Source organism: Siphateles boraxobius, unplaced genomic scaffold (genome assembly GCF_051911475.1).
Source record: "Siphateles boraxobius isolate OS27281-9 unplaced genomic scaffold, OSU_SipBor_1 48, whole genome shotgun sequence".
In the NCBI taxonomy this organism is placed as follows: domain Eukaryota; kingdom Metazoa; phylum Chordata; class Actinopteri; order Cypriniformes; family Leuciscidae; genus Siphateles; species Siphateles boraxobius.
Window position 1 is genome coordinate 4,611,095 of NW_027509119.1, and position 22,080 is coordinate 4,633,174.

General features: G+C 38.7%; 1 protein-coding gene across 8 annotated transcripts in view; it reads left to right on the top strand.

The window, feature by feature from the left end:
• Positions 1-22,080, top strand: part of pacsin3 (protein kinase C and casein kinase substrate in neurons 3) — a 56,516-nt gene that overhangs the window by 6,154 nt on the left and 28,282 nt on the right. For 2 of the 8 annotated variants that reach the window (XM_077201741.1, XM_077201734.1), the window contains exons 2-3: positions 4,234-4,299; positions 21,522-21,622. In XM_077201741.1, coding sequence (XP_077057856.1) covers positions 21,569-21,622 — 54 coding nt within the window. In that variant the 5' untranslated portion in view covers positions 4,234-4,299; positions 21,522-21,568. Of the gene's footprint in view, positions 1-4,233; positions 4,300-7,805; positions 7,857-21,165; positions 21,346-21,521; positions 21,623-22,080 lie in introns of those variants that run through there. The other 6 variants (XM_077201736.1, XM_077201742.1, XM_077201740.1 and 3 more) reach the window with 5 other exon arrangements.

Here is a 22,080-nt window from a genome sequence, read left to right on the forward strand (position 1 = left end):
TCTGTGGCGCAGATACCGCGTTCTGTTGTGGCTCGCGCGGTGCACGGTCTTCACTCGGACGCGCGCTTCAATCCGTTGGGAGACTCCCTATTCGTTCCGGTGAAGGGGAACTCATGTTGCCACTGCCAAGCTCCACTCTGCTGTTGTGTGCCCGTGCGCCACGCATGCAGGTGGGAAAAAGTCGCGCGAGTAATTTACGTCACGTGATCGGCTTTTTTGATCGGCGCTTTTGGGGTTCGCCGATCAATCTATTTTTAGCCAATATCGGCCGATCATGATCGGTGTCCGATCAATCGGAGCATCACTACTAATATGTGAACATTATGGGATGCCCTCTAGCCAGACGGGATTTAAACTTTGTCGACTGAAGACCCAAGTTTGGGTTAAAGATGAAAAATGTACCAAACACAATGTTCTCCCACCATTCCTGATTTCTAACACACACTCACAGCGTTCGGCTGGTCTTGCGTCAGTCAGAACAGAAACTAAAGCTGATGCTCTCTGTGTGATTTTCTGTCGTCTCTGGTCGCGTTCATATGTAAATTGCGTAAGCTTATTTTGTCCATTAGATCGAAGGATCTGAAAAAGCCCCTACATTTACTCACACAGACCCTCCCCTTGAAGAAATCAGGACAGAAGTGATTAAAGTGGACAAAAGAGACGGATTAAAACACCAGGTGTAAACGGGAATGTGTCTCCCTCGTCTACTTGTGATCCGATCGACTAAAACGCATCTTAATTGCAGGCGTAAGTAAAAAATTCCATTTAGCGGCCAATCACAAATTTTCAATACGTAATAAATGCTGTTATTTTTTTAAATGATGTTCGTGTAAATATTGTTTAAAATGTCTCAAAGAATTCTATCGGACGGCCACCTTTGTTTAGATATTGAAGATATTTATATTTTTATATTTACTTTCTGAAACAAGCCTCGAAGAACGTTCACCAGTTCCATCAGTTTGCTTTTGTCAGTGACTCATTTATGAAATTAGGCCATGGTTCCCGCCAGTAAAATAATCCACTGCTTCTGTCGGTTCAGTCCTACTGGACATGTGCCATGAGCTGTAACAGTGGGCCTTTTCACATTTGCTAGTGCTTACATTTGTTAGGTTTCATAGTCCAATCATTTCATGCAACATTTTGACTCTAAATATTTCAAAATAAATATTTCAGTTCTTGCTTTATTCGTCCAATGAAGAATGAGTGAATATGCTGGAACTACTGAACTCTCCGGCTGGGGCGAGCAGAGTTTAGTTTACTTTGGTTTAGTGGGAGTGTTTGAGGCAGGCGGGGGCCTGATGAGGTGAGCGGTCGTTTGCTCGGGGTCTAATTAGACCAGCGTGCCTGAACCTGACAGCAGGAATGTGATCTATGTCATGGGTGATGTCACATTACAAACTCGGCTTCTTTTTGGAGAGGGAACTTGTACTCTACAGATGTTCACAGTTGTAATTAGTGTAATGTTTTCAGCTCATTTTGTGCAGTGTAGTTTAATATGGATAAATATGAATTATCTTGCTATTATCAAATTATATTAATCACAAATATATAAGATGTAGGCTAGTACCATTTCAAAATGTTCCCAAATTTGTTAGGTAGCCTATATTTATTTTTCAGTGTCTACAATAATTGTTTTATAGATCACATTTGTTATAAACTGTTGTTCACCACCAAAAAGATTGATTTGGCCTACAGTATTGTTGGTAAAACAGTTATATTAATCTTTTAGTTCAGTTCACCACCAAAGTAGTGAGACTATTATTCTAGATGCATCTGGTTATGTGTGGGGGAATTTCTCTCCACATAAACAGTCTCTTTTTGGTAATGAGGTATTTAAAAAGCTCAACCAAAATGAAAATTATCCCATTTGCTCCCCTTCAAGCCATCCTAGCTGTATTTGGCTTTTTAATTTCAGTCAAACACAAATGGAGTTTTACGAAACAAAGCGTTTTTGTAAGAAAATTAAAGTTTTTTTGTTTGTTTTGCTTTGCTCTTTCCTCTGCACTTCTGTGTTCATTACGTCATGTCGGGTCAGAGGTCACTCTACGGCTGTAACTGGAAGCCAGTGAATATAGCTCATTAAGATATAATTATTGAAATTTTTCTTACAAAAACCCATCTCTTCACTTCAGAACGCCTTTATTAACCACCTTGGAGGCGTATGGATTACTTTTATGATGGATGGATGTGCTTTTTTGGGCTTCAAAATCTGTGGTACCATTCACTCCCATTACAAAGCTTGGAAGAGGCAGGATACTTTTAATATAACTCAGGGCCCTTTCACACCTACCTTGTTTGGTCCAGACTTTCGGACTTTTCAGTTTGGCCGAATCAAAATTACAGGTGTGAAACCTACCCTGGACCACGGTCCGGACCAAACAGACGAAATTTGGTCAGACGAAAAGAGGTAGTCTCGGTCCGGATCAAACTGAACAATGGTTTGGCTCGTTTCTAGTGTGAAAGCATTTCTGTATGGTTCGGACTTTCAGACCTTTTACAGGAAGTTCCGGTGGTTCCCGCATAGCCGAAAAAACAGAGGGTGGCAGGAAAAATGAGCCGTGGTAGCACATGGGGAGAGGAGGAGACGAGGTTTTTAATTGAAGTATGGTCTGATGACATAAGTCAACTGGAAAAAATGCACAAAAATGCAGACACTTTCCAAATATTGTTGCAACGATATGAGTCTGTTCATTCATGTTGTCAAATTTACCCGCCGAATTGACAACACGCTGATGTCAGACCCAGGTCCATTTACAAACCAATCAATGTCGAGATGCAGCCCACATAGATGATGACGACAGGACGCAAAGTATGTCACGTAAAGTTCTTTAGTGCACTCGCATAATTGCAGTGTGAAACCAAACCAAAACTTTCTGAAAGTATCCACAGTATTCCTGTGCCCCATGATGCTGGGCGCGAATTATGGGTGTAACTTCCGTTAAGCTGTAAACAATCAGTGAAAGACTAGCTCTGGACGCAATAATATATTTTTAAACCGTGTACGATGACATTACATTATTCTACTTACCCTTCAACCATTGAACATTAAAATGACATTTAAAAGTGTAAAAGCGTAAACAAGGTACTTTCAACAGACCATGAATAATCTATGAAAAAGTATCTTTCCACAGCAAAATCGGCGGTAATCTGTATTATGTAACATACGTTGCCTTAATAAAAAAAATAAATGTTTTACTTCAGCATTGCTTGATACTATTTTAAAGTGATTTTAAAATAATAAAAAAAAATGAAAAAATAATTTTCAGTCATTTTGACAGATAATAAATTGTAAATTTACCTGTGAAACCAAACCTGGAAAGAGACGTGCAGGATTTGGGGAGTATTCCAGTGAATTGGTATAGGCTATATCGTAAATTAAATCGGGAGAACTTTTACTATTACTATTACAGCGAAATTCAAAAGTAAAAAAGAAAATAATCATGAGGAAAAGTATGCAGAGCTCTTACTATAGATATTCTTGTTATAACCTGTCACGTTAAAATACCAAGTGTTACGTTATTCTGATGTTATTCTTAGATAAAACATGAAAGAAAACTGATAGCTCATTAAGTCAAACTGACGGATCAGCTTTATTTGTAGGGCAACCTTATGATTTGAAATGATTTGTTTCAGTCTTTTTGAATGGGAATTCCCCAAACCGGAAGTGCCACCCATAATTCAAAACGCAGTAAGCTCGTCAGGAATAAGGTGGATAATATGTATCAAAACGTGAACTTTGGTTCGGACCTTGGTGCGGACTTTCAGGTGTGAAAACGCCCTTACACAACTAGGATGGTTTGAGGGTGAGTAAATTATGGGATAATGTTCATTATTAGATGAACTAACCTTTTAAGTTGTTTATGGCAAGTGCATTACTATATATATTTGTCTGAGGTAATCATGCCAGATGCTCTCCATAGAGCTTAACTCGTATTGAACCCGGAACATTCCTCACATAAGGTGTTGACTTTCGACTAGGTCAGGTTTGGGGCCAGTAGCACATAGCCGAGGCGTTTTCCAGTGTCCTCATGATTGCCTCTTCAGGTCTTCTATGTGTGGCATTTCACTCTTCATATCAGAATGTTCCACCTTTGAGTGCCCGGGTTTATATTAACCTGCTGCTTTCTTTCCTGTCCTGCCATCTTAAGTGGACCCGGAGACTCTTTCAGCTGCTTACATCTTCTCTGGCTTACTAAACCCTGACCAAACCCTAACATCTCCTTCCTCTCACAGGGCCACCGAAGAGGCCGTGTCCTTGGGCAAAGCAACACTAATTTCTAACATTCTCCTTTGCTTTTGGTAAGTTCCTCATTTTACACTTGCATCTCTCTTGGTTTGCCAATGTTACGCTGCATTTCTATGCCATGTGTGTATTATTGTGCATCTTTTTTAGTGGGCGACCACAGTATGGGTTTTTCAATAATTTATGTTAAAAAGACAAATTTTTGACAAACTATTTTACACAAGATTTACTCAAATCTTTATATATTGGCAAGGATGTCGAACTAGCACAATTGCAAAATCCCACTCCATTGACCAAAGTGGGCAGCGTTACTGTTTATTCCAATGTGCTAATCTCAAAATGGCAAAATATTATGCGATTAATCAGCATGGCTGAAATATAGGTCAGTAATGCCTTGACAATTTGAGACCAATTGAAATGCATGTTTTTCCTCATGAGAATAAGCTGGTCTTGCTGATTTATTTTCTATCCATGTTTGCTGGTTGCAGAGGAGTAAGATCCTGTTGGAAAGAATGCCCTTGTTGGAAAGAGTTTGCATGGATTAATGGGCATTTTTGGAGTTGAAATATTGTAGACACTCTGTTGTCTTATACATTAATCAGATTAATGACTGCGAGTTTCCAACAGGGCTTATGGGAGCTTCCACCCCTCCTTCCCATGGCCTCATTCTGCTCAGACGGTAGCCATTGTTTTCATGGGTCAGTCTGTGGTAGCAGGTTATCCAGTATTTGTCATTTATTTGCTGACTTGGCCCACGACTCAAAGGTTTTCTTCCTGTGAGGCTGACATGCATTTATGCTGTGTGTCAGAGATCTCTGTGTTAGTCATACAAACAAATCCAACATGCTGCAAATTGTATTTTTAAAGCCACATCTAACAAGAGTAAATGCTCCTCTAATTAATTCCAAATGTGCTGCCAATCATGCCATGCACTCCTCTACCTCTCGAGGGCTTTTACAGAGCATTGGCACAGCGAATCTATTTCCAATGCCACTGTAAAAGTGTACGGTTGACCCCATAATAAACACTTTATTTTAAGATCTTTTTGATTTGTTTCGTAGAATGTTCATGTCGCTCTTTTCCATACAATGAAAGTGAAGGATACTGTCAAGCAAATAAAGCTCCCTAAACAAACCTTAACTTGTTTTGATGAGTTAAAGCAATGTAAAAACATATGTTGCCGTAACTTATTGGTCATATATTTGTTGCAGTACACGCGCTAGAGAGTGATCGTTGACAGCTATCACACAATGGACGTGTCCTTCTGTACTCGCATTCACAAATTCAAAGCAGCAATCAAAAACTTGTGGTGAATATAATAACCATACATGCAAAAGTTCACTTCAAGAATGACACTCTGCTGACGTGATCTTATGGCTAGCACTCCTTACACACGCGAGTTCTTGCAGGCGCATATCAACACGTTATAATAATCGGCATATTCCGCCAGTGTTGTGGCGATAATATCGTGCATCCCTAGACAGCAGTCTTATAGAACCGCTGTTGTCTGTTTTTAATTTTTTTTAAAAAAGAGAAAATCACTCACTGCTCTAAGATTAATTGTAAATTTAATTCATACAGTGAATACAGACGGCAGGGTTTTAATTGACAGAAAACACTACTATAAAGTGAAAATGTAGCTGTCGCAGTAGCTGTTAGTTCTCTTGTGCTTTTACATAGCACATTTAAACTCATTGTGTTATGAGACACCCAGGAACAAATGGAATTTGGCATCATTGTGAACCTGGTACAACATGACATTTACATGCCATGTAGAGGGAAAGATTTTCAGTAAATAGGCTAACTTTTTAGCATTTCAATCTCTTCTGCATACAAGGCTATCGTAAAACATGGGGTGGGCGACATGGCAAAAATATCATATTCTTTTAGGAAAATCACGATTCACATTTTTTTTATGACAATTCTTTTTCAAGTTGGTTTTATTATTGGTATTATTTAGTATTAAACTAATGTCCCTATGTTAAAAATGAAGCCTTAGGTAACAAAATAAAAAAGAATGGCAGACATTTAGGCCAAAGTGGCAAAGATAAAAATCTTTGTCATTTTCTTTATTAAAAAAAATAAGACAAGAAACACATTACACAACTTAATATTCAAATGAAATAAACAGTGCTTTATTTTTACAGATATAGGTGTATTTAGCAGTTGCATTGAAGAAAGTAATTAAATGAACAAATATGAAATTAAAACGCTACCTAGACCTCACTGTATAAATTATACATTGATTCTTATTAAAGCTACTATTAAAGTTCTCAGTCAGTGAGTGATTTTCTCTTTGTGTTTTGTTGTTTTAGTAACATTTAAAGGGATAGTTCCCCAAAAAATTTATAAGTTTCTTTCTTCTGTTGAAAATAAAAGTTATTTTGAAGAATGTGAGTAACCAAACAGTTGCTGGTCCCCAGTGTATAGTTTTTTTTAATTTTCTCTCAAATATTTGCTTTCACTTTAGACATAACCAACTCTGTTTATGCAAACCGTGTGTGTATTTAACAGTATTGGCTCAATAAGACTCTAAAGATAACTTTAAGTCCAGTAACCAGGCGCTGTATGACAGGCTTTTAGTTTTCTTCAAAAGCAGATCGGGAAGACATTGTAATCGTCCACGATCAAAAATCATGATATCGCACTCCCCTAATGCATCATATGGACTACTTATGTGTTGCTTTGTGGTGCGTTTTCAAATATCGCAACAGGCCTTGGGTTGCACTTGTGTTATATGGAAAAGAGCAGCACGAACATTCTTCAGAATATCTTCTGATTTGTTTGATGAAAGTAAACACTGACATGAAGATGATTATTAGCCTATTCGTTAGAGGCGTACTCCACCCAAAAATGAAAATTCAGTCATCTTTTACTCACCCACCCTCAAGTTGTTTCAAACCTGTATGACTTTTTGTATTATGCAAAAGTGGGAGTCATTTTGGAGCCATTGTTTGGACAAAAAACCACACTTGTCATTCCTCAAATTTTGTTAAATTAAGTTTCACAGATGAAAAGGTTTGTAGAATTTTCATACTTGAGTATCCGTTTAATTTGTAATAAAAAAAATAGTTACAGAGCTATTTCTTTAAAAACTAAAGTTTTATTTCTACTGATCATCTTGAATATGGATGGATTTAGTCACTAAATGTTGTTCTTGTCGTCCAGTTGTGTGTGACTAAAGGAATGCTCTGTTTTATAGTAATCGAGCTTGACAGACTTTAGCACTGATCTGGCAAAAACATCTAAACCGAGTCAACGACCTATGAAAAGTAAACTTCCTCAAAAGCAGGGCCCCTGACACTCTCAGCAACTTGTGCAACAAATTATAAGAGGCATTTATACAAATAGGAGTTCGGCACATCTGTCTCCTCTTGGGGAAGGGGGTTGCCCGGTTAAAGTTGTTGCACTAGATTACAAATAACATGCATGATCAGCCATCTGCTGCTGTCTGTTTTTTTCTGGGTTGATCCGTACAATACATTTTCTATACCATAAGCATTTAAATCATTGCCGAATGCCGACATGCAATGAATTGCAAATTTTAGAGACCAAAGCCTTTTCATCCCAATAATCCTGGGGATTTGGATGTGTTCTAGCACAAGGAAATCAAGTAAGTTCCAACAACTTAACAAAGCTGGGTAGTTTTTGTCTTTGTTGTTAGTCATGGTCAATGTTAAATTAATCCGGTTTCGAATATCACAAAGCTTTTGTCTTTTTATGCTCTAAAAGCTTTGGTATCCTAGTTGTCTAGGTATTTTGTCAGCAGTGGGAATCTGTTCAAACTTTTGTGCCACGTTGCTCTGTACAGTGTTTCAAAGGTCATCGGACAAACATCAATATAACTTTAGCTCATATGTGAGTAAAAGGGAATGTTTACATCCTATACTCTAAACAACTGCTCTGCATAACTCATTCTGCACGCTTTATGCTGTGAACTCGAAAGAAGCCTTCGATCTGGTTTATTTAAACCGCATGCTAACAAGCCCTCAGAACACCCTAGCAACCACCCACAACACCCTAGCAGTGGCAATCAACCATGCACAACACCCTAGCAACCATCCACAACACTCTAGCAGCAGCAATCAACCATGCACAAAACCCTAGCAGCAGCAATCAACCATGCACAACACCCTAGCAACCACCCAAAACACCCTAGCAACCATCTACAACACCCTAGCAGCAGCAATCAACCATGCACAACACCCTAGCAACCACCCACAACACCCTAGCAGCAGCAACCAACCATGCACAACACCCTAGCAACCACCCACAACACCCTAGCAGTGGCAAGCAACCACCCACAACACCCTAGCAGCGGCAATTAAACATGCACAACACCCTAGCAACCACCCACAAAACCCTAGCAGCAGCAACCAACCATGATGCACAACACCCTAGCAACCACCCACAACACCCTAGCAGTGGTAATCAACCTTGCACAACACCCTAGCAACTACCCACAACACTTTAGCAGCGCCAATCAACCATGCACAACACCCTAACAACGTACTAACAATCACTCGGCCTTAGCATTTGTGGTGGTCGGAACAATTAAAAAATTCAAAGCAACCACCTCCATGCTAACATCAACTCGCAACATCCTAGCAACTGCCTGAAAATGATCAATCTCCCACAGCATGTTACATGTCCTAAAAGCATTCTGAGCACCTTAACAACTGAATGGCATTAGCCTAGATCATGGAGAGTTTGCATGGGGTTTGGAGAAGCACCACTCATATTTTCTTTGCTCTGGACAGGCACTATAGTTTGTTGTTTGCTGTCCAACACATGTTTTGCGCAGTAGATCTAAGAGCTGCCTGCTCTTCCCTCAGTGATTTGCTGACACAGCCGTGTAATTACAGCCGTCGCGGTCACTCCTCTCCCCAGACGGGCCCGTTTTTAGCTCGGATCTCCGTGGGAGTGCTGAGCTCTTTTACATCGATGTGATGGACCAAACCAGAAGCACTGCTGCACAGAACAATAGAGAGCCGCACAATGAGAATGGGGGCCGCACTCCTCCCTGCTAGTATTTCAGTTTTACAGCTCTAGGATCTCCGTGAACATGTCCATTGTGTTGATTTACCTGTTGCTAGGCTCTTTTAGGCCATAGCCCTGACAGTGGGTATTTGACATGTCCAGTCAGAAGAACCCAAAGGTCCTCTCTTCCATCTACTCTCAGCTGTTGGAGATTGTTGGCTGCTGATGGAAGAGGCTTATTAGGATCTGCTGTGTTCTCGCTCCAGCTCTACGGGATCTCCGGGGCTTTGATTATTACTGGAGTTCAGCATGACACAGCTGTTCGCTGCTGTGCTTATACAGTGTGACTGGCTCCATGGGAATGGGTGTGTCTGGTTTCTTCAATGTCTTGTGCACATATTGTTGGAAATGCTTTGTGCTTTTTTACTTCCACTTCCTTGTCGTTTTCACATAGTTTCATGTGTATTTGTTGCAATATGGGTTACAGAGGCGCTGTTTACACCTGGTATTAAGATGCATTTTGGTCGATTGGATCACAAGTAGACACTTTCCTGTTTTCTGGTGCTCTAATCCATCTCTTTTTTCCACTTTCAACCACTTCTGTCCTGATTTCTTCAAGGGGAGGGTGTGGGTAAATGTATGTGCTTTTTCTGATCTAATGGATGAGCTTTTTCTGATCTAATGGATGAAATAAGCTCACGCAATTTGCATATGAACATGAAAGCAGATGGAAAAATCCCGACAGTTTAATCCCGTCTGGCTAGAGCTCTTCTCATAATGTTCACACATTAGATCCGAAGACGGAGAGAAGACGGTCTTTCGTGGCTGTTTGAACACATTCGATCACATGTGCGTTTACACTACGAAAGCAATCGGTCGAATGTGTTTTCCACTAACTCTGGAAGACTCGAAAGTGGACAAGCTCAAAACGCTTTAGACCCCGTTTGCACCTGTATTTAGTGTCGTCCACGTGTCATCCGATCGACCAAAACACATCTTAAAGATAATTCCAGTATTTAACACCTTGAGTCTGTTTTGTAGTTTGTTTTGGATGAACTTGAGTGGTGGACACCGAAATTTTGACAATGGGTCCTGTCTTGTTTTTTTTGGACTATTTTAGAATCGCCTTTGACCGCTTCAGAGTGGCTCTCTACGGGCATGCAAAAACATGTCCTTAAAACAACCCTTAACATTCGTTTTCAAAACTGTGCAACTCACCGAGTGTTAGTGGTGTTCGGTGATTAAAAACAAATATATCGGCGCAATGTATGATTTCAATCCGTGTTATTTGCTATAGTGGAACTATTTTTTCAGATACCTCACAACCGCGTATAAACTAAAAGGGAAACGCCCTTCGTTTCCCCGTGAAAGGAAGGATACATAAATGGATCCTTCTCGGTCTATCCTCCCCGATCCTACCCCATAAGTCATTGCGCGCCGGTGACGACAGCAGTTTTATTTTAAAAAATGACGGATGATTTTTCTTGTCGCCTATAGCAACTGTGACAGCTACCGATGACGAGCGGGAGTAACATTTGAACTGCACTTTTTTTATATTCAACTGGGTTTTATATTCCCGTAGTACGGAGCCCAGAAAGTCTCCTGGAAAAAACAACCCGTGGCGACGGTTGTGCAGTCCGTCCCCTCAGTTTATAAACTGTACTCACAAATTATTTTAACAAATCGTGCCCACGATGATTCAACCAGTCCACCTGTTTATGAGGGATGCTTTGCATTGTGTTTAAACTTCATTTTTTTAAATGGATAATTTCTTCAATTTTCTAAAACTCAATTTTTGGGAGGAAAAAGCTCAGTATAATAGAATAAGCAAAAATAGACTTCACATATAAAAAAGAAATATAGGCCTAACACAAACCCAAGGTTAGGTTTTATTATATAAAAATAAAACATTCATAAATTATTTTATGATTAACATATTAGCCTACTGTCTTCAGTGAACTAATTTATAGTTATAATTATAAACACAAATAATAATAATACTAATTATCATTATTATTGGTAGTAGGCCTAGGCTACATTTAGGCTACATATTTAGAAGCCGCTTTTATCAAAAAAGGAACAAAGCAATTTGTCAAATGTCAGTCATAATACAGGTTAGACAATAATAATACAGGGCTAAGATTATCATAAATAAACAAGATTTTGAGCATATCCAAGTGTTTGTGTGGAGTGTGGAGGCGCGGGCACGGACACTTGCATTTTTCTATCAACAGTGGAAACAACTTAAAATAGGCTACTCTATCATTTCTGGTAATACTGAAAATAATACATAATTCGTAACTACTTTTATTTGTGCAAAAACGAATGGACGCAAAAGTACACGGACCCAACACTAGGGATGGGAATTGATAAGATTTTATCAATATCAATGCCACTAACGATTCTGCTTATCGATCCGATTCTTTAACGATTCTCTTATCGATTCCTGATAGCACTGTGTGGGAAAAAGTAGTCTTTTTCGGGGGGGAAAACAAGTCGTTTTAATGCTTACACTTGACTAAGCAAACTGTACTTTTTATGTAATTTCTGTAATAAATGGAACCTTATTGTAAAGTGTTACCGATTAGTTATACACCGATTAAACGTCCCGTGAGTTCAGTGTTGGAAAGATCAGTTGTTTTAACCATTCATTAAAACGAATCGGTTCAAATGAGTCATTAGTTCGCGAATTGGACGTGTCATTATCGGACGTGTGCGCGTTGTGTGATTATCCCGCCAGTTGGGACATCCCACAAGATGTGTGTCATCACAGAAAACATTTCATCACTGGATCGTTTTTTTTCGTTTATTTGAAGTGTGATTATGTCAGCTGAATGTGCGGAAGACTTTTCAGAGAAGATAAGGCAACGAATTTTAGCACAATTCACACCCAGCGGCAATTCAGGAAAAACAAATCTCCGAATGCTCCACATAAAACTTTAGTCTCCCTACCTTACCATCGTTTCGTTTATTTTGATTAATATGTGCGAGGGAGAGAGGAAGACAGCGCTTAGTTTTGAGACGGTGAAGCCTACTTTCGCCTTGCTCCGAAGAGAGAGAGTGCGTGCGCGCGACCGGGGCTCTCTCTCTCTCTCTCTCTCTCTGCTCGATCAGTTTAACATGCGCCCTGTCACAAGCGCAGCGGTTCATCTACATTACCAGAGAGAGACAATTTTACTCACTGATCAAATAAGACTTTGCAGGACAAAGATTATCTTTGGACGCGGTGCTATGGTGCTTGATAAAGGACAAAAGGGACAGTTGTGAGTTCACGGTCTGTACATACTATGGCTGACTCAGAGCAGGAGCATCGATAAGAGGACTCGTTAACGTCGAGGGCATACAATATCGATGGATCGTAAAATTTAGAACCGGTTCTCGAGTGGAACCGGTTTTCGATTCCCATCCCTACCCAACACTAACTTTTTCTACAAATAGCCTACATTATTTGAAATAATTAATAATATAAGGTCCGTGTACTTTTGCGTCCATTCGTTTTTCTTTTTTTAAACCGTAATTGAAAAACGAAAAAATGAACGGTTGTTAGGCTATTTTTAAAACGCAAGTTGAGCACCAAAATTTGAATTTGAACTGTACACACCAAATGCTGCGCAAAATATATATATATTGACGTATTTTCAGATTTTTGTTTATGACTTTTTCCCCTTTATTAAATATTTGAAATATTCACAAATTGATAGGGAAAAAAATGTCGATATTACTGGTTTTCTAAGGCCAAATTAGAACCTGGAAATTAGATTCAAATTTGTTCGTTTAAAAGTGGACATTTCAAGCTTGTATATTGGCTATATTTTGTTTCAGTTCATTTTTGAGACACGCTCCAGTTCACGGAGATCATGAAAGCACGCCTGATTTTTTTATTTTATTTTACAAAAGCACAAAGTTTTCTTGTTATTGTGAGTTTACACCAATAAAATTGTGTATTTTTATTTACACATAAAAAATATTGTGAGTACAGTTTATAAACTGAAGGGACGGATTGCACAACCGTCGCCACGGATTGTTTTGTTTTTTTTTCCCACAGATGGAGGTTTTTTCCCTCCATGATACGGGGTTTAAAAATATATTTATAGTCATCATTTATATTGTCCATTTATGCTACATAATAAAAAGAATACACTAGCCTACAAAATCGCATCAAGGTAAGATATAAGTGAACATTTGAACCATATGCCCATGTATGTTTTCTTTTCTTTTCATTACACTATTTACGTAAATTAACACCCAATACTTGAACAGTTTAAAGTGTAATCTGGCAATTCAGGAAGCAGCTTCTGAATTGGGACGCAGAAAACCTCTGGCCATGATCCGGCTATTAAAGCCGAAAATACATGACTGAAACATCCTCACCATGTCCTCCAGTAAAATATAAACAAAATACTGTTTATTCAATTATATAAAATGATTTATCAGGATGGCAGCTGTAGGTTACTCTTGCACCGTTGCTTGGCGCCAAGAGCGGTAATCGGGAACACCTGTAGGCCTATGCGCAATTCGGGAATCATACGAAGGCTACATGCGGAGCGTGCTTCGAAGGCTGGGTAGGCTGGGTCCTTCGAAGGACGCAGCCTTCACATTGGGACACAGCTGGTGTCTAGCCTTCTGAGAGACGGAGAACCGAGCGAAAAGACTACAACCAAATGTAAACGGCCACCTTTTCCGTTTCCGGTAGCGCAGTAATATCAACGAGCAATGAGTCCTCCAACAGAAATCAATGCGATTTTTACCAAATGCCAAATAAAACACGACAGAAACTGTATTTCGCTACGTTACTTGTTTTGGAACATCAACGAACACCACTAACACTCGATGAGTTGCACAGTTTTGAAAAACGAACGTTAAAGGCCATTGCACAATCTGAAAATCGCATCCGAAATTTTCGCACGTTAAAAAAAAAATTCGACCTCACGTTATATCAATCACGCTTGCAAACGGTCTACGAAATTTTCGTCCATCATAAAAAAAATCGATCGAGTTCGATTTTCTGCGTTTTTCGCATCCGTAGCAAGCAGGTTTGAATGGTGCAATTCAGTGCCACCGAATCACGAATACGAAAAAACGCATTTGAAAATTTCGGACTCAGTGTGCAATGGCCTTAAGGGTTGTTTGTAAGGACATGTTTGTGCATGTCCGTAGACAGCCACTCTGAAGCGGTCAAAGGCGATTCTAAAATAGTCAAAAAGTCGAGACAGGACCCATTGTCAATTTCTGTGTCCACCATTCTAGTTCATCCAAAACAAACTACAAAACAGACACAAAGTGTTAAATACCGGAATCATCCTTTAACACCAGGTGTAAACCGAGCCAGAGTGAGCTGAATACTGCTGTTATAAAAAAATATATATTGCAACAATATGCAATTCAAACACGGTCGCAATTTAATTCAGGTATTTTCATGAGGACTAGTTAACCCTGGGTCATTCTAAACCCCAGGTAAACAGAATCCTGGGTTATCTTCATGATTCACATTGCTTATAATTTACCCGGGGTTAACAATTAATCCTGGGTATTCATACGCTGCCGTTTCACACTGCACATTCCTAAATCCGGGGTTAAGATCATTATTTGCATATTTATTATTTACGGTGTCAGTGCGGTGTCGCTAGCTCGCTATAGGCAAAACTATTTTGCTTGCATAATATTAGTCTTCCAGACTAGTGAAATTAAAACCTCCGAAATACACATTTAAAAGTTTGTATTTTTTTCTTCTAATGCACTGAGCCATAAATCTACACTTCAGGATCATATTCAGTTGCACATACAGCATTTATTTTTTCTGAATATATTTAATTATATTTATATAATGTGTATATGTATTTTCTGATTTTTTTTTATAGAGGAATTTGTCCATAGTATTCACCTGTTTTATATTAAAATGTTATTCCTATGGAGATATTTTAAAGAAATATAATTTTTTTAATCTTTGTTTTTTTTTTTCAAATAATGGTCTGTGGTTTCCCGTGTTAATTCGGTTCCCAACGTTCTGCAAAGTATGTACTTGTGTTCTGCAGACGAAAGAAAGTTTCTCATACAGGTTTGGAATAACATTTTATTCCTAAAAACCAAAGTTTTTTTTTTTTTCTGGCTGACAGTATTTAATGATTTATGAAGTAGTAAAAAGCAATATCCAAAATCCCCTCTGTAAAAACCTTTAACTATAGTGTTATTTCAAAATGAAACCTGAATATTGAACCTGGTTTTGTCCAATGTTCAGATGCCTATTCTAAATGTATTCCATTTTAGTGTATATTTAATTAGATTATGAATCCTTTGCTTATTAAACCAAAACCTTGTAATCCAAACCAATTGTCTTAATTTGCTGTGATTAGTCAACTGGCTATAGTGAATAGGCCTGTCACGATTATCGAATAATTGTATGATCGTGCTTATTATGTCTAATTGCAATTATTTGAGATAAACGCAATAATTGTGCAGTTTACATTTGTTACATTTTGCCATCGAAATTAGGGAAATTTAAGTAGTTACATCCCTTGCTTTAGCGAGAAGCCAAAGGAATCATATTTAATTCCAGCAGGGAGTAAAGAATAAAAAAAACACACATCAGAAGTACACAAAGATAGTCAAAGGTGTTCCTCCTTCATACACAAAATCAAGACTTGTGTGTCAATAAGAATGCATTCTGTAATATATTATGTTAATTATAGGAAAAATATGTTATGTTAATTAAAAGGAAAAAGTAGCATATTAGGCTTACACTGTAAGTGACATTTTGTGAAAAAGTATTGGGTTAATCCCAATTATTTGTATGACAATTACTTGTCAGCACAAAACTCATGGTGGAATCATTTTACCCTGTTCACATGTGGTGTCTTGGCTTGGGTGAAAAGTTACTCAAATCAATATGACAATATCATGCATCAAAGTTGAAATGTGTATTGTTGCATAATGTGTACTTTCACAAACTTTTTTCTATTTATATTACGCCATTAGCAATATGCTAATATTCTGTAGAAATACCAGTAGTCCAAACAATATTTCCTGATTTTTAAATTAGCAACTGAGGTTCAAGTAAAGCTCTCATATCAGTGCTCCTACTGGCATGTTTGTGGGAAATACCATCATCAGGAGCTGACTTTCCACTCCCACCCTCTCTTCACCTCACAGGGAGGAAGTTCAGGGGAAGTAATCCAAGCTCTTTATTTGATGGGAAAAAAACTAAATGTGCGTCCCAATTCGCCTGCTATTGTATTATTCAAAGACTCTTTGTAGTATAAATTTTGCGAGTTCACTGAAAATTCCAAAAAGAAAAAGTGCACTTTCAATACTCAGATGACACACTTAATTAACCGGAAAAACATAGTGTGGAATGTTGGACACTTCATTCGCTCGACTGTTGCAGCTTTAATTACGTAAAACAGAGGGGGAGGGGCATGTTAAATGACAAAATAACCTTATAAAAGTCATACACTGTGTAGTGTGTACTTATGCACTATAGTCAGTGTAGAAGTGCATAGTGTACATCATTTTGGACGCAACCCCCTATTTACCCAGATGATCTTCAAGGATGTGTAGGGATGATTTGTGTTGAACTGCAACAAATAGGAGTGCTAGAAGGATCTGCTTGAAAACTGAGATCGAGGCTGCTAATTGTACAAAAACAACTTGTGCTATGCTAACAATCGGTTTCTACAATTCTAAAACATAACATGCTAATGGCGCTCGTGAAAAATCATCTCAAATTTTTTTGGCTGAATGTCAGTGAACTATATATCTCAGTATTTTCTTCAAAGTGTCAATGCAGCCTAAGGCATATGCAAAAGTGGTGGGGCTTGGTTGAGTTAGTTAGAAGTGTGTTGAAACTGGCGGTTATGGTAAGGGATGGTAGAGCTGCACGATTATGACAAAAATCATTAATTATTGCGATTATTAATTACGATTATCACAATTTACATTGAATATATATAGGCATATTAGAATGCATGTTTAAACAAAAATTGTTAACGCACACAAGTACTGTTCCCCTTTACTTAACATACACATAAATTGTAAGAATGACTCATAGTAAAGACTAGAAAAACATTAGGACTATGCTAAAGCAAGCATTTGGGGTGGTGATGGCGCAGTGGATAAGACACATGCCTTTGGTGTGAGAGACCTGGGTTCGAATCCACTTTGAGACACCAATGTGTTCCTGAGCAAGACACTTAACCCCTAGTTGCTCCAGAGGCGTGCGACCTCTGACATATCTAGCAATTGTAAGTCGCTTTGGATAAAAGCGTCAGCTAAGTGAGTAAATCTAAAAAAAGCTAAGCAGTCCCAAACTAGTTTTTGTTAATACAATGTTGATATGAGCCACCACAGTCATTTAATAATATAAAAAATAACACGAAGTGAAAATAGTGGCATTTTTGAAAGGACACTTACCATGGTGAATACACAATACTAACAAGAACTGTTAATGAAACAGCTCCTGGTGAATAGAATGAAAATCATACCTGCATGCAAATCCTTCTCAGCTAACGCGTGATTTATTGGCATTTTACTTTTATTTCGTGACTTAATAATTTGCATTGTAACGACGTTGCATGCACGTAGTTTCTTTTGCACTTTATACAGTGAAGCGATACACAGCGCGCACCGCCGCATTTGCGCGTGCAATTGAAGAGTGCGCGGTACGAGCACAGTATAACGGCTGACAGGACAGTAAAGTCAGTTTTTCTGAGGTGAAAGACTTTTTGTTTCAGCGTACACTTACGTCACTGCCTGGTATGTCATATTGTGCTGGGTTTTCTGAAATAGTCGTGATTCGCCTCTCATAACATAATTATGCTCTAAACACACACACACGCAGAGTGGACTTTCTTTTGTAATCGCGGTTTTGAACGATTACGTAATCGTGGCATCCGTAATCGTAATCGCAATTAGAAATTCGATTAATTGTGCAGCCCTAAGGGATGGGACATTTCCCAAACACGCTCAAAGCAGTTGACCAAACACAACACACTGCTCCAGCCGACCAATCGGAGCACAGTGTGTTTTTCAGAATGAGGGGCTTCATAGAGATAGAAACTAAACACGGCTTTACTGACGGACTGGAAAGAGAGGAACTGCAACAATGTAAGATATGGGAAATATAAGGTGTTTTTTTTTCTCAAACATTCAAGAATTAAAACCTATTCTAGTAAATAGTTTCAAATTCTTTTTAAATATATTGATATACCCTAAAAATCCTTCCCAACCCTACCTTTGTGTCATGTTTGAAAATATATTGCAAACCAGATATTGCTCAAAACATTAAATACATTGTCAAAAATATGCATCCACACTCAGCAAATGCTCTTCAGTATGTTGGTTCCCAAGTCCCTCTTGAGGATGCTAATTTTCCATTAGCATAGACAGTTTGGCCTGAATTGGAAGCAGATGCTCCTGCGAAGCCGATCCCACTCCCTCCTCCCTTTTGTTGTGTCTGTTTGAGGAAACTATACGACCTTGGCTCAAACAATATGAAGAGAACCCGAGGCCAGAAGTGGTGCTAAATGTATACAAGCACGGGAAGAGCGTGTACAAAGTTTATTAGATGTACGCCTACTTGTTCTGTTTGGACTAACTGTAGTTTATGCAGTAGCCAAAGCACTTTGTGCATTAATAAACAGGTTATTTTAGGGTGATGAAAAAGTTTTGAGAGGCGTAGTGTCTACCATGCCCCTATGAGCAATGGACACATGCATGTCAGCAGACATTTTTATCAACATGCCTTTCCACACTCTTAAAAATAGTTTTTTTTTTTGCAGCAATCCCCAAATAACTTTTTTGTAAACGATTCTTAAAGAACCATTTTTTTTCTTAAAACCTTTTGTCCAATGGAAAGGTGTCAGGAACCCTTTATTTCTTGAATTCACTATTCTGACAAACAGAAAGTAGCTTGGTTTGAAAGTGAGTTATGTGTGAGCTGTGCTTTATACACTGCCCAGCCCAGAAAAAAGTTGCTGTTTGGATTTAAACAGGCAAAAGCTTAAGAGTCTATGATTGGATCATTATTGCAGTGATTATGTTTCTAGCTTGTTATAAGTTTCGCAACAGTTCTTCTAACCCTAATTGGTGGAGTGTGTAGCTTTTAATTTCTTAAACAACCATGTAGGAAGTAGTGTGGTCAAAATTCCTGACTTCTGTACCGACTCGTTACAGAAATGTAAAAAATGTGGTGATACCATCATTTCCCTGTAGCATTTTGAGCGATGTTGAACGGATTCTTAAACGCTTCTGATTGGCCATTGTGTTCAAGCGCTCAAACATATGTCTGTGATTGGCTACAATGATCAACGCTTCATGTTTTCTTCACAGATCGCTTACACAGATAAACACTGGAGCGCTTAAAAGCAGATGCTATCAGCGTATCCGTCAGTGGATCTACTTGGAATCCGTTAAGTGACGTCTGCTTCCGCCTGTATCTGTGTAAGCGCTCGGTGAAGATCAAAGATTTCTATTTACAACATGTTTTTGAAGCGTTTATCATTGTTGCCAATCACAGACATAGCCTATATGTTGAGTACGAAATGCTAGAAGGAAATGCTGGTATTAAAATTTCAATACTTCCCGATCTTGGACTTTGGGATGGAGACTTTACAGAGTGCTGGACTCTTGATTTGTCAATACAAGATCTTGACCAAACATTTATGCACCATATGATTGAAGTAACATTACAACATTTAAGAGGTCCATCAACTTTTGGTCGAGATCTTGAGGGTCAATGGTTTGCTTTCTTCTAAGTTATGTTCTTCTATCGGTGCGCCTCAGGGGTGTGTTCTTTACCCTTTGCTTTTTATTTTGTATACTAATGATTGTAGGAGTACATTTGACAACAGGTATATGTTAAAGTTTAAGATGATACTGTGATTGTGATTTACTCATTGCTCACGGTCCAGTGGTGGAGGATTTTGTCTCTTGGTGTGCAGAGTGTAACCTAAATTTAAATATAACGAAAACCAAAGACATGATTCTAGACTTTGGATAATCGGTCATCCCTGTCTCTCCTACTGTCATAAACGGGAGGGATATTGAGTTTCTGGATTAATATTGATATCTGGGTACAATCATTGATAACAAATTAAATTTTAATGCCAATACGGATGCCATTTGTAAAAAGGTGCAGCAGCGTATGTTTTTCTTGAGAAAAATGAACACTTTTAAAGTATGCTCAGTGTTGATGACACTGTTTTACAGGAGTTTTATCGAATCCGTAATTTCTTATTGCGACATTGTATGGTTTGATAGTCATTCTGTTTCTATTTGACAGGTTAATACAAAGCTGATTAAGACTGCTTCTAAAGTGATTGGAGTCCAACAGATATTGCCTCAGGACATTTTTAAAAAACGTGTTGTTAAAAAAAGCTTTTTCAATAATCAATTGTCCATCACACCCATTACATAAAGAGTTTGTTATTCTTCCATCTGGCCGCAGATATAGAGTAATGGGGGGGGGGAGAACTAGGAGGTTCAAGAACTCATTCATACCAACCGCTATTTTAATGTTGAATAGTCTGTAACTATGTGTGTTCTTTTTTGTTTTGTGAGAGTCTATGTGAGTGTTTTTTGTGACGTGTAGCACCTGTGCAAAACTAATTTCCTAAGGGATAAATAAACTAAACTGAGATCTTGTATTGACAATGCATCGCTATGCTATTGACAAGAGATAATGGACCTTTCTGTCTAATGCCTATGCAATTTTGGTGAAATATCGTTAATGTGTCACCACAGCTTTAGTGTAAAGAACATTTTAATAATCTAAAGAATTTTTTTCCCCTTTTATAAAGAACCTTTTGTGCAATGGAAGGGTTCCATGGATGGTAAACATTCTTCATGGAATCTCCAATGCCAATAAAAGAACCTTAATTTTAAGAATGTGCTTAACATTCAACCAGGAACATATTAAAGGGAGGACCCGTTTGCCTTTTTTGCGACTCCACCCAGACTGAGGCAGAGAAGCTTCTGCTTCACCTAGGTTTACCTTTGGCAGACACAAAGCCGCTCAGAGGTGAGACTGGCCTACGCTGGCTTCTTTACTGTATCGAATACAGGATTACTGTGCCTGGGCAGATGTCTTCACTTTAAAGGCCAAGGAGTCACGCAAGGTTCCTGGCAATGTATATGTAATATTTATTTCGTTTGATTTGCCACTGCTTAGTTTTCTGGATTGAACTTGAGGGCATGTGTCATGTAGAGCAGAGACTGGATGGACTAGTTTGTTTTGTGTGTCTTTGGTTGTCATGATATGCTAAACTTGTTGGCTCTGTTTGATTTCACGACTTGCTCTTCACAGTTTGACAGACAGCCGCCATCATTCCGTGCTGCAAGGGCGACCCCAAAATGTCTTCCAACGGGGATCTGCAAGACATTGGGAGCTGGGACAGCTTCTGGGAGGTTAGTATCCCACACTCACACACTCACACACATCTCCCTGGCAGAATGGGCCGCATTCTGTGGCGTCCAGCCAGGGAGTTAGTGACACTAAAGGAGCAGATTCCTGCAGATCCGACATTTCCAAGAACTCTCTGAGAGCTTTCTACTCTACAATTCTTCAAGCATGCTTGGTCAGGTCCATACTTGCCTTGGAGAAAACTAAGAGATATAAAGGGCTCTTAGATAGCAAAGTGAAAGTAAAGGGTTCATTTTGCTTCAGTCTTGTTGACAGTCAGGGTTTTTTTTTCCCTCCATTTTTATTTTTTGAGATTAAAGTTGCCTGTGGCTTGCACACTGGAGGACTTGAGGACTTGCACACTGGAGGACTTGACACACTGGAGGATATTATATAGACCATGTACTACGTGTTATGTATAAGATATACCATGTACTACGTGTTATGTATAAGTATAAGCGTT